Source organism: Lacerta agilis, chromosome 9 (assembly GCF_009819535.1).
Source record: "Lacerta agilis isolate rLacAgi1 chromosome 9, rLacAgi1.pri, whole genome shotgun sequence".
Classification (NCBI taxonomy): domain Eukaryota; kingdom Metazoa; phylum Chordata; class Lepidosauria; order Squamata; family Lacertidae; genus Lacerta; species Lacerta agilis.
The window spans coordinates 64,270,557-64,294,403 of NC_046320.1; the positions used below are offsets into that span (position 1 = coordinate 64,270,557).

Here is a 23,847-nt window from a genome sequence, read left to right on the forward strand (position 1 = left end):
GGTGTGGCGTCGTTTGGTCTTCGGTGGATTGGGGAGGAGGAAAACGTAGGCAGTTCTACTTGGTAGTCAACAGAAACCTCTCAAAATGGCAGAACTGCATGTTAGCAGTCCTCAGCTATTTCCCTTCAACTGGATAAGTAGAATTGGGGTGAGGGGTAAATGGGAGAAGAAGGAAAGTCAAATGATGCTCTCATAATAACAGGTCCTTATGTCTGGGGCGTATCAGTTAGCAAACCAAAGTTCGATCCTGTTTGGTTTTAAGGATTAGAATAAACCACAGTTGCCCCATTTGTATGCAACAGGAAACTGTGGTTTAGTCCAATGTGGAACTGGAAACATTCATGGTCCTACTCGCCACCGCAAATGAGGAAAGGGGAAGGGAAGCACACAAGATCGAGGCTCGCTTTGGCTCTTCTGCAGAAACCTAACCATGGTTTAGAACAGAGCATAATCTGAACTGATAATCTAGATCTGAGGTGGGGAACCTGTGCCTCTGCAGGTGTTGTTGAGGGTGCCACTCCATCATCCCTGCCGTTGGCGATGCTGGTTGGGGCTGAACAGGACTGGAGAGTTAACAACACCTGATGGGCTGCAGTTTCCTCACCCTTGATCTAGATATCAGTTCTACAGAATTGCCGGATTTTATATTTTCAAGAATGGGCAATTGGCCGCTGTGTGTTTCTTCACCCCAGCATTCCTAGATGTAACCTAGAACCTGTCCAGCACTTAGGAGAAACTAATCTATTAAGTCTGCTAGTGCTTTCCACATCCCGGCTGAATACACATACATTTAAAGCACATGACTTCACCATAAAGGAATTGTGGGAACTGTAGTTTACCCCCCCACAGTTCCAATTCCCAGCACCCTTAACCAACTACATTTCACAGAATTCGGGGGGGGGGAGCGGAGCCATGTGCTTCAAATTTATATTGTAAACTGCCCTCTGACCCTCAGAGAAGGGCGGTGTGGAAATTTAATAAATAATAATAATAATAATAATAATAATAATAATACTTGTAAGTTGTGTGTACACAGTCTCCATCTTATGACCGAGACCAGTGTGGACTTCATTTCCTTAGTACTACGGCAGCTTTATTTGTTCTGCCTCTACTCCGTGCCACTTTGCTTGGTACCCAACCAAGTGAAGAGCTTTAGAGAACTTGAAAGCTTGCTGTGGCTATTTGGGGACATTTTGAATGGCCTCATAATGGTATTGCCCTGGTATGGGTTTCGGAGCTTGAACCGCGTGTCAGTGCCATGGCAAAACTGGATCAAATGCTGGTGCAAAAAGTGAGCAACTGAATCACGGAACAGAAGTGACCAGAGCACAAGTCTGTGTCCCAGGGCATCTGCGATGCACACAGATGAAGCAGGACCAACTCATCCGCCACAATTTCTATTTTTCTTCTTCTTTTCACGTCAAGAAAACCAGCAGCAATATAAACAACTATGCCGTGAAATTTCATTCTTTTCCTGTGCACGAAGTGGTTAATGTAAATTAACAGAAGTGGAAGGAAAGCTAAACCGAAGGCAACCTATGTTTATTAAGTAGATTCTATGCTGTAACAGAATGTACCTTCCTGTAGAGCCACATCAACAATAGCAAACACAGACACTGGGCCAAGTTAATCAACACACTCCAGCTGAGTTCTTTTGCTTCAGCCACATCAGTTAGATATAGACTCGTGTGTGTGTGTGTGTGTGTGTGTGTGTGTGTACACACACAGTCTCTCTCTCTCTCTCTCTCTCTCTCTCTCTCTCTCTCTCCATAGAAATATTTAGGAGTCAGATACCTGTGCTGATCTACTGAAAATCACCCTAAGGTTTATCACCCTGATTTATCTTTTGCCCACCGCAGCTTTAATTTATAAAAAGGCTAGTATTGCTTCTGAGCAACTTCACTCAAGGAAGCTGCATGCAAGGCGACACTTCTGATCTGGCAGCTGTCCCTCTCAGCATGAACTGGGAGGCCTTTGTTAATGCTACATCCCTGGATTAAGGTGTTGGAGGGACCTGGGGTGAAGACTTCAAGGTCAAAGGTAGAAGGTGTGTATGTACCCAAGACCATTTTTCCACACTTAGGATACTGATGTTTCCCACACTGGCTTCCTTGATTGCTTGCTTTTGCATATGTGTGCTAAACACAGAGCACAAAGCAGATTCGCCATATTGAAAACCAATGGGTATTATCTAGCCAAGGCAGCAATTGCATTCAATTTGCAAATGGGAGAGGAAAAAAGCAAACCCATTTAAACATCATGTGTGAAAGTGACCTTACATCCTAATCTGTAGCTGTGTTCACTCAGAACTGCAGCAAGGCTAGGGAAGTAAGTCCTTCTGAGATCAGCAGGCTTCCTCCTGAGTAAATGAATTTACAGAGCAGGTATATTTTCAACCATGTCTCCCTGTTCTGGATTGCAAATGTTGGCAGATACGAAGTTGCCTTGTGACATTCATCAACACTTTTGACAGCAAAACTCTGGCCAAAGCAATATCAAATGAGCTTGGTATTTGGCCCTAGGCTGTTTCCTCCTCTTCCTTGTTGCTTATCTTGTTTTTTCTTGGATTAGCATACTCAACAGCAAAGCTTCCTAGAAACTCCAGTTCTTGCATCACTTTGAGGCACAAAACCTCAGTTTCCCTAATGGTACACATCACATCTGAGAGGTCTGGAGGTAGGCATTTGATGCATGGGGACACACACACACACACACACACACACACACACACACACCTGCAAGGAACTGGCTCATGTCTGACCCTTAGGAGTGCAGAAGAAGAAAATGAAACGTAATGGGAGCGAGAGGGAACAGAGAACCACAGGGTGGGATGCTGGATGCTGAATGGTAGAACACCTGATTAAACCACAATTCTCGTCAGTAGAGCACAAGACCCTTAATCTCAGGGTCGTGGGTCCAAGCCCCACATTGGGCAAAATATCCCTGCATTGCTGGGTGTTGGGCTAGATGCCCCCTGTGGGCCCTCCCAACTCTACAATTCTATGATTCTCCTTTGAGAAGGTCTTGCAAGCTACAACTAAAGTCTCTCCTCTGAACAGAAAAATCACTGCAAATCCTTGAAATACATTTTCCCCTGCTGTTTTTCATTAGCAAGAAAATACCATTTGAGAAAACAGTCACTGAGAACGAGAGAGAGAGAGAGAGAGAGAGAGAGAGAGAGAGAGAGAAACCAATCAAAGTCCCCATTGATCTCAATGGGAGAAAATTAGGCATGTATGTTCCTTAATTTCATCCATTTCAGCCTGCACTGGCTTCCTGTTTCCTTTTGGGCCAGGTTCGAGGTTACTGTATTACTGTACAAAGCTCCAAACGACTCAGCCCAGGATACATTAAGGATTGCTTCACCCTGTATGTCCTAAGCTGAACACTGAGACCATCTGGGAAAACAGCAGCTTATTAGTGGTCCCCCATGGACCAGAAGTGCATCTCATGTCAACAAGGAGTCATGTACTCAGTGTAGTGGGTCAAACTCCATGAAACTCCTTCCTATTAGAAATTATGCAGCTACCATCCCTCTTAAGAAGCCAGGCTAAAATGGTTTTATTTCAGAAGGCCTTTGTACCATGAGCATTGCCCTAATGTTTCTATTTTCTGATGTTTCAAGCTATGTTTTAAATTTTGCATATTGTATGTTTCCCTATAAGCCACTTGTCATCGCTTCTTTGTAAAGTGGGGCAGAGGGGTTAGCATGATAGAACCACAACTTATTTTTCACTTTAACACGTGCAGCTGGTGAAAGCCAACTGGAAGTAACTCCTAGTGAGTCAAAGTGGAACTGATCCAGTAAAATGTGGGCTGCCAAAGTAGTCCTGTGAATCCAGCAGTTCAGCAACCACAAGCATTTTCTTAATGGTCAGGCTTGTGTTGGGGTAAAAGGATACACATCAATCCAATTTTCTGTTCACAAAAGGTACGTTGGAGTCAAATGCAATAAAATCACACTGGTTGTGATCTTATAAAGTAGTGGGGAGCATGCAAGTTTAATTGGACTTTAATTGGACTGCCTTCCAATTAAAGAAAGCTTAGTTCATTAATTGTACTGAGTTGATGAAATTTGCATACCTTTGCACATAAATTTGAATGGGGGGGGGGAAAGCTCTACACAGGACACGTGTACACTGGAGAGCCAGTGTGGTGTAGTGGTTAAGAGCAGTAGACTCGTAATCTGGTGAACCGGGTTCGCATCTCTGCTCCTCCACATGCAGCTGCTGGGTGACGTTGGGCTAGTCCCACTTCTTTGAAGTCTCTCAGCCCCACTCACCTCACAGAGTGTTTGTTGTGGGGGAGGAAGGGAAAGAAGAATGTTAGCCGCTTTGAGACTCCTTCGGGTAGTGATAAAGCGGGACATCAAATCCAAACTCTTCTTCTTCTTCTTCTTCTTCTTCTTCTTCTTCTTCTTCTTCTTCTTCTTCTTCTTCACCTACACGTGTAGGTGTCATGGACCCAGACCAAGAGGCTTTGGAGGTGGAGTCCACAAACAGCAGCTCCAAATACCAAGTAGGACCTCCCAAGATCCTGTCCCTAGGCTTCAGACTCCTCAGGACCATTCTGTACCTAAGTTGCAGCCTTCAGGGGAGTAGAACCTTCAGGCTGACTTCCTTTGTCGGACCATAAAACCCAGGAAGTTGCTCCAGGGCATTGCTAAGTCTTCTTAACTGCAGGATTGCTGGCCAAGGTTCTGAGATTTAGCCAGCCAATGACCTCTGGACCAGCACATCCAGTCTTGTCCAGGGTCCTGATCTGTGTAAGATTATGCACACGACACGGTAAAACAAGCTATGGTTTAGGAAGTCCATGCAAATATGAAGGTTATTAGAGAGGAGTTGGCAGCTGCTTTGCTTCTTCCTGGTTCTTTCTAGTGCCACACCAAGGTTTGGTTTAGCATGCTGCCCAAAGCAAAACTCATGGTTAAGCTTTGCTAACCAAGAGTGTTAATCAAGGTTATAGCTTGTGGTTGGCTTAACTGTGAGCCCCGGTTTGGACAAGATGCTAAGCCAAACCTTGACTTAGCACAGCAGTAAAAATGGCCAGGGAGAAGGAAAGTGGATGTGAGCTTCTCTCTGGGAGCCTACATATTTGCATGGTCTTGCTAAGCCATAGTCTGCTTTACAGTGTTGGGCAAACCAGATCACTGTGTTGCAGCAGACACCTAAATAGGTGTTCATTCCTCTTGCACATAAAAACAGGAAATGCCTCTTCTAAGGAGCCAGTGTATCTGCAGCTGTTACATGTAAGTTATATGAAAAAACCATTAACACCCTTTGAAAGCATTCTGCTCAATTAACAAAGGGCACCTTCTTAAGCAATCAAAGGACTTTTAGTTGACACATCTAACCAATTAACTGACAAAATGCTGCAGCCCTAGAGGCTCCTGCAAAACAGCCTACATAAACATCAGGCATTTCCCTTTCAAATGATGTATCCGTACCAACACACACTCTTTGCTTGAAGTAAGATTTCAATAGTTCATTCTCCAGAACCATCATAAATGCCCTGCTGTGTTGATATTGTGACTCTGCTGCTATTTTAGTTATTTTTCAGCATATTATTAAACTTGTCCTTTGCTCCTTGAGTGGAAAGATGGTATATAAATAAAACAGGAATAAGCTGTTCAACTCAATGAAAACAAAACAGAAAAGAGAATGTCATTATTTGGAGAAATGGCTTGAAAATGGCCTATGCTCCTTCCTCCTTAAGGAATCCTGGATTTTACATTATTTTAGCTTTATAGAGGTGTATCCAAAGTAAGTTGTACGCAGAGCAGATTCATTTAAATTCATGAACGTTACTAACTTATGTCCACTCATTTCAATGGGTCTGCTCCAGGGATTCCCAAACCTTTTGCTTCATGGACCATGTGAAATTTGCTAATGACTTTTCTGCCTGTTGTAGCAATTGTAGCTCACTTTACTAGATTGTTGCATTCCACCACCACCCCCATTATATTTGTATCACTCCTTTGATTTCTTATACATTCTGTATTTTATTCTGCTGCAATTTCAATTCTGTGGAATTCAAACTGCAATGCAACAAAATACAATTAAGAAATAAAAGAAGAAATAAAAACGCAATTAAAAAACGGTTCTGTCCCAGCCTTAGCTGGAGGTGCTGGGGATTGAACCTGGAACCATCTGCATTGAGCTACAGTGCGGATAGCTACTGACGGGGAATGCTGATTTAGGACACCACATAGAGTTTGCCTTTACATAATTCTGCCAACATCACACCAAAGGTTTGCAGAGAGGATAGTAAAAACCAAAGCACTTGGAAGCTTATTAGGATTTCAGTTGCACAAAGCCTCAATCCTCTAAAAAAAAATTGTTGGTTGCAATCAAGATGAAGCCACATCGCTGACAATAGCATGCTGGGAATTAGGCCAAGCTACTGCAGCTTGATTCCTCCATCCTAAGCCTGTCTTTTTAGGTTCCCAGAACTCTGTTACCACGTGCCAAGGCTGGGTTGGAAGGGAAATGTCATAAGCACAATATTATTCCACCAAAGTAGCACCACTTCCAGAGGTGCTGTTTCACATTTAAGGAGGTGGGAAAGAGTTGTTGTTCAAAGGCCAGCTCTTGCTTATATGCAAAGTTAAATTTCAAAAAAGCAATGCAATATTAGCAAAGTTGTCATCGATACAAGCTGATCACCTCTTTATTTAATGCAAAGAGATTTTTGCCTTTAGCAAGTATGTCTAACCCTCATTTAGTCCTTTAAAGCAAGGCATTCAGTGGTTAAAACCAGTGGCATGGTCAAAGACCCTGGTGTTTGCTTCTGAGGAACAGGGGTCTTCTTCTTCTTCTTCTTCTTCTTCTTCTTCTTCTTCTTCTTCTTCTTCTGTCATTCGTAGCCAAGTAAGATTATCTTCCATAAACACGGTTTTAACAATGAGTCCGTAAGTGACTGTGGAGGCCAATTCTGGAACCACAAGTCATTCCACAGTGAGGACATTGGTTTCTGGGCGGGAGTTGACCACGGTGTGGATTTGCCAAGCGTGCCTTCCTCTTAGCACGTTTCTCCCTTGTGTCCTGAGTTTGAGTATCTCCAAAGCCCATGACACCTTTGCTAAAGTCTGTTCTCCAATTGAAGCGCTCGCAGGCAAGTGTTTCCCAATTGTTGGTGTTTATACTACATTTTTAAAGATTTGCCTTGAGACAGTCTTTAAACCATTTTTGTTGACCGCCAGCATTACGCTTTCCATTTTAAAGTTCGGAATAGAGTAGTTGCTTTGGAAGACAATAATCAGGCATCCGCACAACATGACCAGTCCAACAAAGTGGATGTTGAAGAATCATTGCTTCAACACTGGTGATCTTTGCTTCTTCCATTACACTGGAATTCGTTCACCTGTCTTCCCAAGGCCTGAGACCTAGGTATTTTGCCCCAGGCCTTCATTTTTCCTCCCCCCCATTTTTTAACTTTGCTTACAGGGTGGACTTTCCCTCTGAAAGTCCATCTGATTTTGCATCTATACATAAATATTAGCACCTGCAAAGTTCATGCAAATGCGTGTCATGAGCTACAGCCCTTCTCCTTGAAACTATTTCCCTCCAGTCATTTTTCTCTTGGCAGGGATTCCTTCTGCTATTAGAGAGGCTCACTGGTGGTGGTGGGGGGGAATAGATGGGGAGCAGCTTGGCACTTTCCTTCAAACAACTCATGCTCTACTGCACATGTGCTCTGCTTTGTAGGGATTTGATAACAACCGATGAGACTACCAGCATTACGCCTAGTTTGCCACAAAGTGCAAGCATGCACATCAGTGCCACCATCCAAATTAAATACAGTGTAATAATTTCCAATTATTGCTTAAATTAAATATGGCTATCTCCTGCTTTGCATACTGAAAGTATCACACATATTTGAAGGTCTAAAAAAGAAGTGCATTGTCTTATCCCCCCCCCCCCCCGGAAGTGTCCCTAGTGTACATAGGCATGTTGGAGTTTTGTGCATAAAATAATTTTTAAAATAAATAAATGAGTAGCATCTCAGTTAATAAATATTAATAACAACTAAGCTGCATTGGCCATGCCTTGCTAGAGCACCCCTGCCTCTTTCCTTTTAATCAAAAAGCCCCCACAAAATTCTCCCTGGGGTATCATGCAGCACCAAGACAGCAACCGAGGCAGTGAATGTGATGTTAAACAGAACCATGCTGGATGTTGCCAGGTCATAGGCCATAAAGCCCCTTGGTTTCCCAGAAGACTAAAAACAGCTATTTTATCCTTTCCGCAATTTCACACATTGCTATGCCATCTCATTAATCTTTCTGTGTTTACACAAGTAAATGAGAGGCATGACTGCAGTCAGTGGCAATGGCCAAGGCTACAGAGGCAAAGCCTGGAATTCCCTCCTACTCAAACATTCTTCTCCAGTGGAGCTGCTTCCTGTTTGCAAGCACTGCTCTCAACAAATGTATACTCTCCATCCACACTGCAACACAGGGTGGATTTCAGAAAGGTGCCTTCCAAGGGCACAAACCTGAGAGCTACTTAGGTAAGCCAGAGTAGGGCATATGGATGGACGGACAGGTGGATGGATCCATCTATCTGTCTATCTATCTATCTATCTATAGAAGAGTAAAAAAGCAACATCAAATGGTCCTGAATTAATATAATAAAACAACCTTAATAAAACTCATTGGCATGTCCAATGAGTTCCAATGGAAACCCCCCGAAAGAGCACAAGAATGCAACTTATTGAACATTTCTAGTAAGGTAACATCTCACCTAGGATACTCAAAATGTTCTGCCCCTATGGAAGGTTCCCATTAAAATGCCCTGGGCATTTCACAATTGGATAAGACTTTCCTGTCATATCCAATTTGGCCCCTGGATTGCATTCTGACAAGCACACTTAAAAGTGAAAATCAAAACTGGCAGGTGTTTTAAGCTCCAACTTTGTTTTAATATTGTTCAGGATATTCAACTGTTATTGATTTTTGAGCTGTTGACCATTCAGGCTCTCCCTCTCTCCTTCTTTCTGTCTCTCAACGCACACACACACACAGATACAGGGAGATAAGGCAACAACTGATTTGTGCGCGTCCCATTGAAACGCAATCGTGCATGCATGCATGGCACCGAACCCAGAGGTGACCCAAAAACATCACTAAAATGCCACTGAAAGGGTAGGGCGGGTTGAAACGGGGGCAAAATGCTTTATGCGGATCTCATCAACACGCGCAGGGGTCCGGAATGTAACCTGTGCGCAAAACAAGGGTTGCCTGTACTTCTGAGTATTTAAGAGAAGCTCAGAACTGCTATAAATGTGTAGGATTTGTCATCAACATAAAAAGAAGCAAAGTTAAGGCCAAAAGAAAAACAAAACCAAAAGGCCACTTTTTCCTGAGTGAAACCTTGTGTCCTCTAAGGCCGAATCTGCACACAGAAAAAGCAACAATTTCCCGTTTGCTGCCAAGTCTTGACACAAGGCTGGCTGCTTTAGCTGATCATTGTGCTTCCATGCACATTTAAAGCACCCAATATGTGAATCTGACCTGTGTCATACTGCATTAAAACAATCAAATAATGGCCATTTGCAAAACCTGGCCTTTTCTTTCTGCTGATGTTTTAACCCTCTCTGATGCAAGTGTCATATGCTCAGTGCTTTTGCCAGGTGACTAGAGTGTATGTGTGTATCTAGAGCTTTTCAAACTTTTCATGTTGGTGACACACTTTTCAGACATGAATCATTTCGTGACACAGTGATTCAGTTTTACTAGCAAACCAGAGGTTAAACCAGCCCCTTATAAGAGCATCTGCGCGACACACCTCCACACTGCAGCCAACACACTAACGTGTCGCGACCGAGTTTGGAAAGCTCTGATCTAGAGAGAAAGAGACCGACCATTCAACCGAGACAGAATACAGTGATACTTCCAGTTGTGGACAGGATCCATTCTGGAGCTCTGGTCAGATCCTGAGGTTTCCACGACCGGAGGTGTCGCTTCTGCGCATGGGCGAGCAGTGAAACCTGGAAAAATACTTCCGGGTTTGCCGCTTTCTATATTGAATCATAGAATTGTACAGTTGTGTACCCCTCTCTCTCTCTCTCTCTCTCTCTCTCTCTCTCTCTCTCTAAGACTATATATATAAGACTACTTTTTAATCCTGGAAAATCTTCTCAAATGTCGGGGGTCATCTTATACGCCGGGTGGAGAATCTGTGGTCGAGTACATCTCAAACTCTATATTTTAACTGGAAAAGTTGGGGGTCGTCTTATATGCCGGAAAATATGGTATATATATATATAGAGAGAGAGAGAGAGGGAGAGAGGGAGACAGACAGACAGACTTCTCTGCCCCACCTCAATCCACACACATATCCAATGAACATATTATCAAAGACACTTACAAGAAAAAGCAAACATGTGTTTTGTATTGGGAACGAAGTTTAGGGACATTTACAGCAACTGCATCACAGAATTCTTTTTGTTTTTTCTTTCCATGCTCGTGCTATTGTAGTGCCCTGCCGGCTTTTAAAAATATGTGAGCGTAGTTCTCGGGGTGTGGCAGACAAGCAAACGCCACCCACACATTCCTGCAGCCAAGTGCTGCCAGCATCTGCCAACACATTAAGACACAAGGAAAGAAAGTGTGGAGGAGGACGAGAAAGAAAACAGGCACACAAAGACAGAACCAGGATATCCTGCAGGGGGAAGGAGGCTTGGGGACAAAGTTGGTAAGGCAATTCCTTTTGTTTACCTTATGGCTTTAAAGCTCTCTTATCGACTATGCTGCTACAATATAAAGGACTCACCTTTCTTCCTTTGTCTCACCCATCTTCTAAGAACCTTATACACAAACTGAATGCAACCATCAGAAGGTGAGTGTCTACACAAATAAGAATACAGGGAACATAAGCTGCCACCTAAGAAAATAATTCACGCATGGCAGGCAGAAGTTCTTCTGAAGTTTTTCCTCTGCTGTTCCCACTGCCGAAGAGGCAAAGTGCTGTCCAGTTTAAAAAGAAAATGTCACAGGGAGCTTGGGAAACGGATGCATCACAGCGTTTGAAATTTGCCAGGCGCCAGGCACATTTGGCACCTGGCTATTGGCCACTTGCAACCAAGTGAAGATGCCCAGGTGCCAGGATGGCACCTGGTGTCTCCACCATCTGGAGGTGCATTCCTGGGGATCCTTGGATCTTGCCTGTTTTCACACACTGACAACACATCCTGAAGAAATCTATCTGTGATATTTTATCTGCACAATCAGAACGAATGTCAGGAACCAAAAAATCCGTAGTGAAGAATACAACTTTTGAGACATCTGGCCCCCGAATGACAACTAGACATTCTGTTTTGGTGACTGCAACCCTGGTTTAAGGAGCCATTTGGCACCAAGCTTATATATCTGAGTTTATTAACACTGATGCACTACGTTACTCACACATGAAATCCTTCTTTGGGTAGCGGGCTTTAATTTATAGGGCTCCAAGGGACCTGGGCACCATGTAGAAGCTAGATTCTCGATGAATCGCCAGCAGTTGCTGGGGACCACAAGTGAGGAGAGGACTGCTACACTCAAGACCTGCTTCTGGGTTTCCCATTGGGGGCATCTGGTTGGTTGTGAGAACAGCATGCTGGGCTAGATGGGTCTTTGGCCTGATCCAGCATGGCCCTTCTTATAATACAATCATAGAATTATTGTAGGGTTGGAAGGCACTTTGAGGATCATCCAGCCCAGTGATGGCCAAACTTGGCCCTCCAGCTGTTTCGGGACTACAATTCCCATCATCCCTGACCACTGGTCCCGTTAGCTAAGAATGGTGGGAGTTGCAGTCCCAAAACAGCTGGAGGGCCAAGTTTGTCCAACCCCCTGCAAGGCAGGAATATGCAGCTGTCCCATACGGGGATTGAACTTGCAACCTTGGTGTTATCAGCACCAAACTCTAACCAACTGAGCGATCCTGTTCTTAAGAATACAGAATCTTGCATTCCCAACTCCACTTATCACCTTAAACTGTACATTGTTCAGATTATATTATTAAAATTCTTTCTCCATAGGGAAAGGGGAGGGCGGGGAAAACAGAAGAGGTAAAAGAATAAGAGAAGTAGAAAACAAGCGGAGATGGAACTGGAAAGCAACCAAGCCACACCTGAAACTTCTTCTATTAGCCAAACCTTTCTGAGGAACGGCAGCAACCAGGATCTCGGGATCTCTCTTCCGAACCGCTCTTCTACCAAGGCAGCTGCAAAGATGCATCACCAGTGCCCAGAAGCTGAGCTTTGCCCACAACACAAGACTTGACTTTTGCACTGTCTCCTCTCTCCAGCCCTGTGCTGGAAGAGTAACAGGTAGCTGGGAAGGACCTTGGAGGAAGTGGGGTAATTGCCATGATCTAATCAGCGTCTTGCTGATTATCCTTTCCTCCTCCAGAAAAGGTGAGACTTGGGTGATTTACAAGAAGAATATTTGGCCCACACCTCCAACAACATAGCACCGCATCCGCCGCTTCAACAAGGCTGAGCTGGTTCCGTATGTGTGCGGGCACAGAGGACAAAGGCACCTGTTTTTTCATCTAGTAATTCAGATTTTTCTCCCCCACCCTTGGATGTTTCTGCTCTGTCATGCAGTAAGGGAACAACCCCCATGTTCTGAACCGCAGGGATGTTTCAGTGTTGTTTCTGTTCAGTGCTCAGTATGCTTAAGACATGTAATAAAATCCAGAAAGTGGAAGGAGCCATATTACAGAGCATTCAGTAACAGAGTTTATGGAGCCCAGGAACACACCATATACACTGTTGCAGTTAAACAGTTGATAGTAGGGTTTCCCAAACTTGGGTCTCCAGCTGTTTTTGGACTACAGCTCCTATTGTCCCTAGGTAGCAAGACCAGGGGTCAGGGATGATGGGAACTGTAGTCAGTGGTGTACCGAGGGGGAGTAATGGGGGGGCGGAGTGTCCCGGGTTCCAGCCTGGGGGGAGGGTGACACTCGGCACCCCCCCTCCCAAGCCACCGTCCGCCACCCCTCCCATGCGGCAGCAGCAACTTTTAAGGCTGCAGTGCATGAGCAGGCCTGTCTGTGCTGCTGTTCACACTGCAGCCTTAAAAGTTGCCACCGCCACACCTGCACGGAAGGGGTGCCGGCCACTCGCTCGCGCCTGGCATCTTGGGTGGAGTGCGCATGTGCACTCCACCCTGGATGCTGTGCATGCGTCGTGATGTCAGGGAGCGCGCTAGGGAGCGGCGCCCCGCCCCCAGGGGGGTGCCTCCGCATTTGCCGCTCTGGGCAGCAAAGCGGCTCCCTACGCCACCGACTGTAGTCTGGAAACAGCTGGAGACCCAAGTTTGGGAAACACTGGTCAGTAGGATGGGAAGCAAGTCATTGCCCCCTCATCAGCTGAAGAACCACCTGGACGATGCTGCACAATGACTCTATAGGTTAGCTTATTTGCAACCTTGGCTACTTCCTCCATGGTGGCATACTTGTCTGGTACTGATTGGCATCAGCAATGTTTGGAAAGAACATAGTCTGGAAATCCCCCCCCCCCGTGCTTTGTTTTTCCCCATGGAAAATTTTCAACTTCATAAACCCATTACAGTAGTAACAATGAATGCAATTCCAGTTGCAAATGCAATATCAGGCAAGCCTAGCTGTTTCAAAGTTGAAGCACATTAGTCCCAATCTCCGTGGCATAGTATGACAAATATATATATATCATAGGGTACTTTTTGAAAAAGCTGTGTTTCCTAAATACAATTAAGATAAATGCTAGTTAAATGAGATCTCTCTCTCTCTCTCTCAGGCAGCAGAAAAAATTCCCATGCAAACTGAAAATTTCCTGATGCAAATTACCCTAATGGCCTCTTTCCCTAAAGAGAGAGCAAATTTTCATTTATTATAGTTGAGTGCATATGTCTTCCCTTCTGGAAAAAAACGGAAATAAATCTAATGGCTTTTAGTAATTTCTTCCGTGCTCTAGCCCACAATCTATCTCGTGTAAGCATTTTCTTTCTGAGAATATTGTGTCAGCCACATTTGGAAGATAAGATGCACTGGGAATAAAGTTGGGAAACAATGGCAACAGGTACTCATAGTACTACATAACCAAATTTGCCCTGGAAACTGTAAAATCTTCCCATTCAAAATGGGAAAACCAGAAAGCCCACATCACTAATTAGCTAGCAATACCCTGCCATTTTGTGAAATGTTTCCTTACCAGCCTTGGGCTTTCCCAAAAGGGCAGCTGGTGCCAGCCAGGAAAATCTCCATGCAGCAGAAAGGAGCTATGTGACAGCCACTGTTAAGTAATAGAAGGCTGGAGTGGAAAATGACCCTGAATATGTGACCAGTACGTAACTTAACTACCATGTTGTTGTTGTTCAGTCGTTCAGTCGTGTCCGACTCTTCGTGACCCCATGGACCAGAGCACGCCAGGCACGCCTATCCTTCACTGCCTCTCGTAGTTTGGCCAAACTCATGTTGGTAGCTTTGAGAACACTGTCCAACCATCTCATCCTCTGTCGTCTCCTTCTCCTTGTGCCCTCCATCTTTCCCAACATCAGGGTCTTTTCCAGGGAGTCTTCTCTTCTCATGAGGTGGTCAAAGTACTGGAGCCTCAACTTCAGGATCTGTCCTTCTAGTGAGCACTCAGGGCTGATTTCTTTGAGAATGGATAGGTTTGATCTTCTTGCAGTCCATGGGACTCTCAAGAGTCTCCTCCAGCACCATAATTCAAATTAACTACCATGTAGAGTGGCCCAAAGGAGCTGTCCATACAAAGTATATATCTTGTATACATTGTGTGCCTCAGGCTGCAATGTGCAATATTGAAAAGTTGCTTTTAGCACCCACTGATATGGCGCAGGAGAACAAGAAAGATAGAAAACAGGAGTAGACAGAGGAAGAGCATGTGATGTTCCCTCTGACATACTTCCGGCAGGGGACGGGACCCACAAGTTCAAGATGCACATTCTGTTAACGGAAGCCTTCTAATCTACACCCTCATTTGGGATTTCTTTTAAAGACTCCCAAAGTTATCAAAGCATCTAGATCCAGACACTACACCAAGCACAGACAAAAAGAATAACCAAAATTATCTTCAAAACAAAATAAAATATAATTTCTTCCCCTTCCAGTAGCACGTTAGAGACCAACTAAGTTTGTTCTTGGTATGAGCTTTCGTGTGCATGCACACTTCCGAAAGCTCATGCCAAGAACAAACTTAGTTGGTCTCTAAGGTGCTACTGGAAGGAAAAAAATTTATTATTATTATTTTGTTTTGACTATGGCAGACCAACACGGCTACCTACCTGTAACCACAATTATCTTGTATTAGGGCAAGTGGGTCTAAAGCAAGGCTGGGGAGCAGGATCCAGCAGTCGGAACTAAATTTCTTGAGCCCCCACACCTGATCCGCACCGCTTTGACAAGTAAATGTCTATTGCCTGGTGTCAGTAAGAAGTCAGGTAACTTAGCTTCAAAGGAAATATTTGTGAGTGCAAACTTAAGAGTATGCTCCCTACTTCATTCCTTCCTTCCAGACCAGGTGGAGTTGAAGCCAGGATGCATGGGGGGGGGAAGGGGGAGGTGATTCCAGTGGCCCTTGCATTTGCTGCTAATTTTAAAGTGCACCCAAGGCTCGCAGAAGCACGATCTGGGGCACACTTTAATGTTCCCGATGGTTCCTTTGCAGCTGTATCTTTAACTGCCTGGCACGTGACACCAGAGGTTCCCCTTGCCCAGCCTGAAGTATACAAGAAAGAATCAGAAGCGCAGCAACACTGGCAGAAATGTTCCACTCCTCACCTGTTCTTTAAGCGCAGTTTAACTCCAGCAGGCCATGGGGTTTTGCTGTATTGCCAGTCAGACCTGAGGCACTCTGAGCTGAGGGAACGGGAAGCTGTAATCTCAGTATGTCCTTTTGCTGCAAAGGTATCCCTGGGGAAAGAAACAGACCAAAGAGAGGGAGCTTGAGGATGGTGCAATCAAACTTCAGCAAGGAGCATTCAGGATGAAATAACTCCTCTCTTTTTAAATAAAATGCATTAGAGACCACAGATGCATATACTTGATGCTAATGTTTATTTGAGGATTTCTATCCCGCCTTCCAGCATGAAGACCACAGAGGTGTTAACAATACAATAATGAAATAATCATAAAAGGAAATGGAACAACACAACAAAAAGCCGCGAGGCATAAAAGCAGCAAGATGCAGGTTTGATTCAAAGCAGGATCTTCTGAAAGCCTGAGAGAGAGAGCAAAATCTGTACTTCAAAGCCAAGTCTGTTGAGCTCAATGGGTAGCTACTCCTGGGTAAAGCATGCGCAGGACTGTAGCGCTGCACTCCCAGAATCGGGTTGCCTAAATCCCATTGAAGCATCCTGAATGCATGCTTTGCAATTATATAGCCTGATCTTGTTTGTGCCAAAGCAAGTCCTACCTAAGTTCAAAGGGGAGGCGGATAACTCCCTTACAAATGTGCAAAAGGAAAAAGAAAGCTGTCTTCTGCCAGGCCAGACTGTTGTGTTCGGACAGGCAGCAGCTATCCCAGGGAGAGGTTACCTGAACATCTTTTGAACAGGAGATGCCATGGACTGAGCCTGAGGGGTGTTCACACAAAGCATGGATGGGCTCTGCTGCCCCACTGAGCTACAGTTCTTCCTGGTGCATCGTAGCTCCGGTCATAATAAAATAAAATAAAAACCTGACAAAATGAATGCAAAGCCAGCAATGGGAGAGAGTTTTCAGGCATAAATTGCAAGACTGACTCCCATAACTGAACCCGTTAGTACAAGGAGCAGAGAGTTTGCATTTCAGTTTAAAGATGGGTGCTGCGAAGAGCTGAATGCTACTTCCTTGTCCTATGCCACAGTTGCTATAGCTTTCGGTCAACTGAGATGGAGGTTTGTTATTTCCACGAACTTAATAGTAGTATGGGAGTTCAAAACGAAACAGAACAACCCTCTCTCACTCTAATCCTGGTTGGTTACATATATACTGCACCAACCTCAATCTGCAACAGACACATATCAATTTAGTATTTTCAGAACTATTGATACTGTATCCCGACTTTATCCCAAAGTGCAGAAAGACTGTACCCCTCCAGATTGGGTGGGTTTTGTTTTGTCTTGCACAGGTGAATTATTCTGCAACATCTCACTGGTGCAATAATAGTGGGTTTACATCAGACAACCCGCACAGCTGTTCTGTACTGCTTCCCCAGTGTTACTGCACTATTGCCGTTTGGAGGAGCTGCACCGCACTACAGAGCAACAAAAGCAGGACAAAAAACAAACAAATCAGAACATTTGTAGTACAGGAGCTCAGAATGAAGTTACGAGACATGCACAGACTTGAAACAAAGCAGTATGCTTGCCCCCCCAACCTTTGCACGTATTAACTTATTGAAAGCGAAAATGCATGTAACTGCCCCAATAACATCACAAGCACAAATCGTCGTGATTGCAAAATAAAAAGGATGCCAAGGAGGGGCCTCTTATCTGTGGCTACATGTGGCTGCCATGATATCCTCAGAAAGAAATATGCTTAATACCAGATGGAATTGTGGGTCGGAGGGAGAAAATTACTAGAAGCAAATAGGGTTGCCATATTTTGAGAAGTAAAAATCCGGACAGTTGTTAAGCCCCGAACTTGCTGAGCTTGCTGAACAGAAAGCTCCATGAGAGGGAGACATTCTGTCTTTCCCTCCCCATCAATAAAAGAAGGGAAAAGTGTTGCTGACAAGGGTATTGGCATGGCTGTTCTATGTTTAGGGGGCTTATGGCTCAAGCCACATGCCATTCTGTGAGGCTTGGGGACGCTTCGGATAGCTGAGATTCCATTGCAGTGAGGGAAAAGAAAGAGCAGCCTTCTTTGAGGCAACCCAAACCCCCCACCCACCCTCGCTCCTCCCCACACGTGCCAGGCCAGGAATTTTAAGCCGCCGCACCATCCGTTAGAGCCAGAAAAGTGGCAGCGCCCGCAAGACTTTCACCCACTAAAAGGGAGTTTTCCAGCGCCCGGACGGCATTCTTGCGCAAGCCTGTTGCCGTATGTCACGGCTGCGCTTCAAATCCTCCCTCAGCTGCTCGCCCTCGGCCTTTCCTCTAAATCCCGGCCTGCTTAAGCTTCCTCGTTCGACATGTGCCGCTTCTCCGCATAAGCCGGGAAGGGCCCTTTTGGCGCGTTCGTGACTGAGGGGGCACGGTGGTGAAAAAATCACTTCAGGTGGTCATCTGGCGTGAGCAAGCGAGGTGCCTTTCCCCCATCAGCAGACCAGGGGTCACGGAGCAGTTAAGAGAAGGGCCTGGCTTGCTATGTTTGCCGTGAAGTCACACACCCACTTTCAAATTTTACCTCACAAGAGCCAACTGTGATAGGAGGAAGAACGCGGTGGGATGAACCAGGGAAGAAGGCCTCTGTATGAATGAATCCCTGCTGAGTTGAGAGACTCGCAAAAGTGGCCTTGAGCAAGTTGCTTCCGGCCACTTTAATCTGCCCCGCAGGGTTGTTATGAGGATAAAATAGGATAATCCTTCATATGCTGCCCTGAACTCCTGGTAGGAAGGGCAGGGTACACAAAACAATGCACATGTCAGATCCAGTCTATAATATAGGGATGGCAAAGCTAGCCTCGTTTACAGGGCTGTTGTCAAGGATTAAGGGTGACGATGTTACATGAAGCAGCCCTACCTGACCTGGGATCTGCATATCCTAGGCCAGGCACCCCCAAACTCAGCCCTCCAGATTTTTGGGACTACAACTCCCATCATCCCCAGCTAACAGGGCCAGTGGTCAGGGATGATGGGAATTGTAGTCCCAAAACAGTTGGAGGGTCAAGTTTGGGGGTGCCTGGCCTAGGTCTCCCCCCCTGCCATACATTTAAAGCACTCTTATTCTACTTTAGACAGTCAGGGCTTATCCCAAAGAATTCTGGGAGCTGTAGTTCATTATGGGTGCTGAGAATTGGTAGGAGACACGCACCCCCAATTCCCCTCATGCAGCTACAATTCCCAGAGTTGTTCAACCGTCAATCCCTCTTCCCAGTGGACTCCGGGAATCACAGCTCTGTTTGGGGAATAGGGGGTCTCCCGAAAACTTATAAGGAGGCTCCATTTTTCTACAAAGAGGTTCTATATGGTAAAGTACACAAATATTGTGAGAACCTGAGAACGTCCCAGATTTTAATGACCCGTCTTTTATTATGGTGTCTTTTTATTTCCACCCAGTTGCTAATATAGGGAATCAATCTTGTAGGTATCACTAAATGCTGCATTAGCTCTGCCATCCTCTAATACAATTATTATTATTATTTATTAAACTCATCTATTTTATATAACCAAATCAAAGAATTAAGGGATCCATAGCTAGCCTATGTCCAGTTATTTATTCAATTTTAGTTATTACTTCTTCCCATCCACCCCCTAAAATGGTTTTGGGGGCAGGCCCAAATAACCTAGCATTTCTGACTCTCTCCTTGGCACACACCCTGTTTTTTATGCCCACAACATCCCTTCACGGTAGGCTAAGTGGTAGTGATTGGTCCAAGGTCGCCCAGGAAGCAGGACCCAAATTGGAACACAGGTCTTCATGGCTGGCCCAGTGTTCCTACTGGGCTCTCTTTGTGCCACATATGGGCTCTCTTTGTGCCACAGCCAAAACTCAATCCAAATGTAACCCGGTGTGGGGAATATATGAAGCATCACAGTGGAATAAAGAACTTGCTCTTTCCAAAACACACAATTGTTTTGTTTACCTCCCTCACACAGCCAAGAGATTATCCCTGAGTTGTTGAGCAAGATTTAGGACTGCTGATGTTCTTGATAAGGAGCACTGGAAATGAGCCCTTTTAATTGCCTGACACATTTAAAAAATAAACAAATAAATACTAGTCTTGTCCTTCACCTGGGCATTAGAAAATTAGATGGAATGCTGAACAGTAACGATTATACCGGTAAGCAATTGGACCAATATTAAGTGCGATTAGAGAACAGGTAAATTAGAGGTTGCATTCTTAGCAGGAACCAACTTAAAGATGGAGGGAGAACCATTTCAGTGCCGCCTCTGGAATGTACCACAAATGGAATTTCACATGACACCCTAGGGTAATGTTACTCAATTCCTCCTGTCAGGTAGCTCAGTTCTACCCTGATTTGCAACTACTGCCAGACTCCACTTATCCACTGTTTTTCCTGTAGGATAAAGAGGTGGAAGTGAGCCTAGAGAGGTGAGGATGGAACTGCCTCCTCCTGTGTTTTTTTTTGGGGGGGGTGCCCTTCACCAAACATGGAAATATTGCTCTGCTTCACATGTGATTGTGGAGGGTTTTCAAATGTATTAATGACCCCATGAGGAGACAGCATACCTAGAAATGTATTGGGGGACCTATCAGACAGACAGACAGACAGACAGAATGTAACACAAGGGCAGTGAGTCCTAAAAATCAGGGATCATGCATGAACTTACGAAGGGGACCTAGGCAAGGCATTCTCTATACAACCCAGCCTGCCTTCCCTGACTCCAGCTCACCAAACGCAAGGAGGGGCACAGCTGCTGCACTTTTACATCAGAATATAAAAAAGCCCTGCTGGATTATGCCGGATGCCCACTTAGGTCAGGGTTCTGTGCTCACAGGAGGCAACCAGATGCCAACAAGAAAGATCGCAAGCAACAGACAAATGCCAACAACCAAGAGACATACTGCCTCCGACCATGGAGGGAGGACATAGTCATTGTGGCTTAAGATCATAGATATGCCTAATCCTCGTTTAAAACCAGCCACACTGGTGGCCATCATTGCATCCTGTGGTACTAAACTGTATAGTTTTAACTATGGACTGTGTGTATCTCATTTTGCCTCTCTTGAATTGTCCAACATTCAGCTTCATCCGAAGACCCTGGGTTCCCGCATTATGATATAGGTAAACCTACTGGTGATATTCCCTCATCTATACAACTACTAAAGGTGCAGAAGTCCTGTTCTCTCTTGCAACTGGCCACCCTACTCCCCACCCACCTGCAGTATGAGGTTAATACAGACCACACCTTGATTAAAACAAACTGGGTTATGTGCAAACCAGGACAATGGCAGCTCAATCTCTTTGCTCCATTAGAAGGAAGAGGAGGGATTTTCATTCAGCTCACTTTCATGGAATGAGGAGGAAAGTAGCTACACTGGCCTGTAGCTCCTTGGATTCTGCTACCCTAGGCAGCTGTTTTTGGTGCCTACTGGGTTAGCCTGGCTCTCGGTGCATAGGTCTAATGCGATCAAGACGTGGTCTTGGGTCAATCCCTGTTTATTACAGTTGGGTATCCTGATGAGTTGTGCTCAGTGCATTGTGCCCAGTGTCTGACTTTTTTTTTTAACTGAGCCCCCCCAAAAGCCCGAGATGTGTTTTTATTAAAAATAAACGAAAGCTGGCGTTCTCAGGATTCCAACCTTTGCGCCGGGTTCCGTGCATTCATGGCGCATGGCCAGATACGGACAGACCTATTCATAGCAACGATTGCAAGTGTTCATCCCTGAAAAGAACAGACGAGCATTTGTCCTGCCTTTTAACACACGAAATAAGGGCTTTCAGGAGCTATTTCAGACTGAGTTATATCCTACTGACCCATCTCGCCCCCCTCAATGTTGGCAACAGCATTTGAAATGTTTTCTCTCTCTCTCTACGGAGATCACTTCTAGCTGTTCACTGTTATGTATACCAGCTGCTCCCATTGTGCCTTTGGAATTTCATGCCACACACATTTACTGTACAAACACATTCTGTAAATGCTTTCTTGGGCTTAACTGTATGGGATGACATCCAGGGAAAGTTAGCCTAAATCCTATTGAATTCAGTTAAGCGCTTGTGCCCCACTGGTTTTTGTGGGTCCCGCAGTCCAAAGCTGTGCATGTTTACTCAGAGGTAAGCCCCTGCAAGTTCCACAGTGCTGACTCCCAAGTAACTATGCAAGGGGTTGCAGCTTTCTCCAGGTTGCAACTGTAGATTTTCAGCTCTTTGCATAGCACTAGCCCAGCCACAAAACAAATGCATATACCGGTAATCCCTTTCTTAGAAGAAGATATTTGTTGTGGTAGTCATGGCAACTTTTAAACCCTTTTGGAGACCCCCCTAAAGTCTCAAAACACCAATAAAGTACAAATATCAGATAAAAGAACATTTGGTTTAGAAAAGTACTGTGCTGCTGGTATAAGAGAACATACAAACTTGATGCATTTTGGGGGGGCAAGTGGCACCCCACATCACTTTCCCCACATACTGCTTCAACCCTTCCTCAGGTGGCTTTTCTACATCCTTGAACATTTTCTTGCTTTCTTACAGGCCAGAATCAGTTCACCATTACATTTGGGACAACTTTCCTGTCCTATTTCCCATTTTTATTTATCGTTGCTTAATAAATTTATTATTATTATTATTATTACTACTACTACTATCATCATTACAATTTATTGCCTGCAATTTGTTGCTGTTTTATTGATGTTTTGAGTTTTATTCACCTTACACAGAACGATGGCGCAGGATATCTAAGTGCAAATACATAGTTAAAAAGATCATACGAGGGACATGAGCTCTGTTACAACGGCACTCTTTAGAGGGTTCACAATTCCCTCTTGCAAATTTCACCCAGTTAAAAACATTTGCGTACAAATGAAACGGCATTTTCGTCTGATACTTTACTAACATATCCCACCCCTCTATGCATTAAAAGATTATTTATTGGTGCCATGTGCTACTGTGAAAACAGCGCATTTCTACCTACCAGCTGCATTTTGCAGGTGGTTATGTCATGTGCCTCTGAAATTTTGCAAATCATCAAGGAGGCCTTCTCTCTACGCACAGCCCCAGATGGAGCGGGAAGACTCTCTGAGTAAACCCGCATAGCTCCCATCTTCATGGGAAAAAAACTATTCAACCATATCTTTCCAACAAAATGGCAAGACAGATCTCATCAGCAAAGGCATTATTTTCACTGGCGCCACATCTGGCAATAATATGGATAGCCCTTCAAAGGGGGAGTCCCTCCTGGACAAAATATGAAAGCAAGAAGGAGCTCTTTCCAGACAGGTTCTGTCGATGGCAACTCCTGTGAGGAGGGAAGTAGCAAGAAAAACTATATTGTGTGCATCAATTACTTGGCATTGGTCCAAAATCTAGATGCTAATGTGTCCATGTCTCCATTCCTGAGTGCACTTAAAACATTGCTCTCTCTCTCTCTCTATATATATATATATCCAACATTTCAAAAAGATAAAAGGGTCTATGTATCAAATCCATATGTGGCTGCATCCTGATCTGCATTCACTTCAAAGCCTGCTGCCAGAAGACTAATGGGACTGCAGGTAACTGCAAAGGCAACTGACAATTTTTCAGTTTGTGTCCACTGCATTTCATTCATTAATGTTAAAAGCCTATGAATGAGGCTATCCATGTTTCTCATCAATCAAAATTCTACCGGACCGCAGCCCCTCTTACATGGTTGCTTGACAGGAAGGACATTATTTTTTCAAAATTAAATGCAAAAAAAGGAGTTTTCTCCTCACTCCCATCCCCGATGCAGATGGCTGGCAGGCGGCTGGAGGTAGCTGGGAGAGCCTGGGCAGATCTGTACACCATAAAGCGCATTCAAGTGCACAACTTCCTCCAAAGAATCCTGGGAACTGTAGTTTATCCCTAACAGAGCTATAAATCCCAGCACTCCTAGCAAGCTACAGTTCCCAGGATTCTTTGAGGAAGCCATGCGCTTTATGTGTGTATGGGGTGGATCTGCCCCTTGTTTCCAAAACTACAGTTCTGGGGTTCAGTGTGTCTGGCTGTTATCCAGAAGGTTGGCGATTCGAGCCCACCCACGGACAGCTGTGGGCAAGATTCCTGCA

The 23,847-nt window shown here is 44.7% G+C and overlaps 1 protein-coding gene across 1 annotated transcript in view; it reads right to left on the bottom strand.

The window, feature by feature from the left end:
- The window catches only part of SHROOM3 (shroom family member 3), a 208,700-nt gene that overhangs the window by 27,643 nt on the left and 157,210 nt on the right, over positions 1-23,847 (bottom strand). Inside the window, exon 3 of the mRNA XM_033160879.1 lies at positions 15,774-15,905. Within this exon, the coding sequence (XP_033016770.1) occupies positions 15,774-15,905 (132 nt within the window). The remainder of the gene's footprint in view (positions 1-15,773; positions 15,906-23,847) is intronic.